We start from the raw sequence: 4,264 nt of genomic DNA on the forward strand, positions 1-4,264 counted from the left end.
CTTGTAAATTCCGCAAAGTCTGGATCCCGTTCTTCTGGTAAATTTGCTGGCGCTGACGTTTTCTGCCTCACATGGAGATAGGCATGTTCGCACTGCGGTGGGCGACAGGCTGAGCAATGCATCCCTCAGCAGCTCAGCGCGATGCCCATTCTTGTGACCGACGATCGAGGCCCAGTGTCAAAATGTACATGATGTGTGTGTGTTCCCAGTCATCTGGAGAGATCAAGTCTGGGTCGTCCACTTTGCTTAGTGGCAGCGTGCTGGCCGTCACAGCGCCGAGAATATTCTCGTCTCGTCGGTCTTCCGGATTAGGCTGAACTGGGTTCTGTAAATCAGGCGAGGACCGCATTTCCACTGCCAGACGAGCGAATAGAGGTCCGCCCGTCTCCATCCACATGCCTTGAGCAGCGCCGTCATAGAACGCCTGGTTGTAGCGGATGGGGAACCATTCCTCGTGCAGAGCTCGCACCTGGGGGATGTCCCAAGAGTTCAGGTCGCGGAAGTAGATGACGCGCTCTGGTGCTGCAGGTGTTATCTGGGCCTTGATGATGGCCAAGTCCTTCACTTCGTGGTCGATCTCTAGCGCCACGACGCGCGGAGCGAGCTCCTCAACGGCGTCGTCAACGTACGCCATGTTCCTCGAGCAGCTCAATTGAAAATGTCACGCCTTTCTTGAGATTGTGAGAATACTTATTTTTAAGTATTTTATGCGACAAAATCTGGGTCGACTGCGAAGGTCTATTTCCGAAACTGCCAAACTTGATCACCAGTATTTTAGGTCTACTTTTTGAAGAAGGACGCGATGGTTTTCAGTCTCTTGCCATCTGTGACGTGTGAAACTGCGCTAGTCGCCGCCTTCGTTTTGGCCTTGCTCTTGCCTGTGGCTTTGTCGGGATGCAACACGAGTTGCAAAATCTTCTTGACACCTGTGGTGATGCCTCGTTGCTTCATCTTCGCGACTGTCATCCAGCGCAGCGCGTCCGACTCGACTGACAGCTCCGGCTGAGACTTAAAGTGCACGTGCTCGATGCCCATGTGATGCTTGACGTGCGAGAAAACGTGCGTGAGCTCGCCGAGGTCGCGTCGCTCAGAAAATGATCTGCTGGTTCCCGAGAGCGCAGTCTTTCCGAAAATGTCCGTGAGTCGGGAGTCCATGAACGTCTTCCGCTTGGAAAATGGGCTTCATCGAGGATTACGCACTGTTTTGCTGCGGTACTCTATGAAATTATAGGGGGTGGATTTTGCTGCGATGACCACTTCGGCTGTCCGGATCAAATCCAACAAGCTCCGGCCCTGGAGATATTGGATCCACGAAGGGATCCAAGTAGTACGACGCCAGAAGAGGACCTAAAACAGGGGCTGGATCCACCCCGGGACCAACGGAAAGAGGATCCAATCTGGATAGAGACGACGGATCAGAACTCAGAAAAGGTGGAACCTCGGTGGATCCGAGCTCAGCACGCATTCGTGGAGCCAAGGAACAGGATCGCGACTACGCCCATCCTCCCCCATTTCGATCCAGAACGTCAACCTACGGTGATAGTTTATGCCAGAGCCTGGGCAGTCTCAGCAGCCCTGATACAAGAAGATGGGATCTGTCATCCAGTCACCTTCGTCAGCCGGACGCTAAAGCCAAATGAACTGAATTACGGAGCGGTGGAGAAGGAGATACTCGCGCTCCTGCGCGTGTTGGATCTCAATTACAACCTGCCAGTGGGAAGATCCATCCGGATCCTGACTCGACACTCTACGCTAGCTTGGTTGTACACGTCGGCCGGTTTACACGGACGGTTGGGACAGTGGGCAGCTTTACTCTCGCCTTGGACACTGGAGATTGTGAAATGTTCGAAAGGGGAAGACGAGATCCTGGGAGTCTTGGCCGCGAGCATCACACCTCGAGCTAAGATGGATGAAGCGCTGACTAGGATCGCTCCTAAGAAAGAGCCCAAACGCCGGATCCAGATCCAGATCCCGACGGTACAAGTGGATGAGGATCTGTACGTCCTGAGTTTCGATGGATCTGCTCGCGTGCGACGTGGTGGAGGAGCATACAGCGCAATACTGTGGAGACTGCCCGGATGGGAAGTGGTAAGGGGCCAGATCCACTTATGCGGAGGGCCTTGTAGTCAATGAAGCAGAGTATAACGGACTCCTGCTGGGTTTGGATCTACTAAAGGGACGGGATCCGAAAAGGCAGAAAGTGATGGTCCACCTGCGTGGTTGGATGAATCACGAGTTGGTGCATGTCAAGCGAGATTGGAATGCCAGTGCAGATAGCTTGGCCAGTGCCGCTTTACGGAATCAATGTGGTGTCGAAGTGGAGAGAGAGGTCGAGCATCAGGATCTCGTTACATTGAACCGACTAGATGAGGTGGTAGTGGTTGGATCCGAAAAAAGGACAGTCCAGGTAATGGCTGTCACTAGGTCTAGAGGAAGGATTGAATCCAGCCCCCAGATTCTCGATGATACATTTGTGAAGGGAGTCCGCATTGAGCGGATTCTCAAAGCACAGAACGAAGAAGTGTGGATCCTGGGACTAAAGAAGTATCTGACGGGGGATGTACGAGACCTGAGTCGGGAAGATGCCAAATCCTACAGTATTATCGCTACGGGTTATGCAGTGGATCTGAATGACTTGCTCTTCTATTGTCCCCCTACGAAGAGAGTAAAAAAAAACCGAGGATCGGGATGGATTGATGAGACTGATGATGCCGGAACCCCTACAGCAGGATGTCCTACATCACTATCACGCTAGTTTAGAAGGTGGACATCAGGGAACTGGTCGGACCTACCAATGGATCCGGGAATGTTTCCACTGGAGGGGACTATTCAAGAGCGTGCAACGATATGTCGGTGAATGTGTGGATTGTGAGACAGGCAAGGGAAGGCCCACAATCGAAGGGGAGTCACCTGGGAATGTCCAAGCGACTTACCCTTTCCAAATCATAGCCATGGATCACATTTCCTCGTTGCCCAAGTCGTTCAAAGGAAACACAGAATTGTTGATCTGGGTGGATCTGTTTACCGGATACGTGATAGCCAAAGCTAGTGCGTCTAGAACTGCACAAACCATTGCCGAATCGTACGAGGAGTGCGTTTTCCGAAGATTTGGGGCTAGTGAGATGATTAGGCACAATCGGGAGCCAGGCTTTATGTCTGATTTCTTCTGATTTCTTTCGAGCTTTTAACCGGATCCTGGGGCAGAGACAGCGGGCGACCATGGCATATCGTCCCCAAGCCAATGGATCGGCCGAGCGCATGGTACAGACGATCACGAGGGCACTCAAGATGTATGTTCAGGATTTGGATCAGAGGGATTGGGATGAGTACGCAGAACGACTCCCCTTCGCGATGAACACCGCCCAAGACAGGATCCGGGGTGACACCCCATTTTACTGGGTGCACGGGTGGGATGCTAGATCCACCCTAGAAGCAGCCATTCCGGTATGTAGCACCAAGAAGAGAAGCCGAGATCCAAGACGATGGCGATACCAAGTCCAGAAATATTACCGGCAAGCCAGATCCCAGGTGAACGAATGTAACGGGGTACGTAGCCCTAAGTGTATTCTGGTTATATGAAGTGTGACACTTCACACTTCAGGGGCATGACACGTCATACTCCCGGATATTTGGTACAAAATACCAAGGTCGTTCAAAGCCAACCATTGGTCAACGACATTGCATTTCTATAGGTGACTTATAGTTTGTATTAAACCCAAATTTAATCTACCTATAAATATACTCAGTTTACAATCTACCTTATTTAGGGTCACTTCGCTCTCTTTTAAATAAAAGAGGGGACCTGTGAACTACCCGTTCACTGAGAGTTTGTATACTCTCGGAAGATAACTTCCTCTAGCGCAAGATGCTGTGTGAACCCGTCACAACCTGGTAGCACTTGTAGTCAATCCACGCCATCGCGGGTAGACTACCTGAACCTCCGAAGTTCGTTGCCATGGATAGGAACGACTTCTCCCATATGAACGACTCTCAGTTCGAGTCGGTTCGGAAGATGGCAGGCATCTTCGGGATGGAGGCCCTGCAGAGCCTGGTGGTATCAACACCGGCTGAGCAGCTCGAGCGCGTCAATGCATTCGACGCGTACGAGCAGGGCCTCATCGCGCATGTGCGGGAGAACCTGCAGGCTCCGGCGGCGGAAACAAACCCGCCTCACCCGAAGCCAATACCGCTGAAGGTAAAGCCGTATGAAGGGAAGGAAGGAGAGAACCTTCACTTCAGGGTCCGAGAAGTAGAGCTCGGATGG

The 4,264-nt window shown here is 52.1% G+C and overlaps 1 protein-coding gene across 1 annotated transcript; it reads right to left on the reverse strand.

Annotated features, from left to right (window-relative positions):
• Nucleotides 1-133: 133 nt before the first annotated feature.
• Nucleotides 134-1,155, reverse strand: PITG_22191 (uncharacterized protein; the record flags this gene model as incomplete). The annotated part of the gene is made up of 2 exons (XM_002909895.1): nt 134-647; nt 785-1,155. The coding sequence occupies 2 exons, from the start codon at nt 1,153-1,155 to the stop codon at nt 134-136; spliced, it is 885 nt and encodes a 294-aa protein (XP_002909941.1).
• Nucleotides 1,156-4,264: the final 3,109 nt, after the last annotated feature.

The sequence above is a fragment of the Phytophthora infestans genome, genomic scaffold (assembly GCF_000142945.1).
Source record: "Phytophthora infestans T30-4 supercont1.1593 genomic scaffold, whole genome shotgun sequence".
Lineage (NCBI taxonomy): Eukaryota > Oomycota > Peronosporomycetes > Peronosporales > Peronosporaceae > Phytophthora > Phytophthora infestans.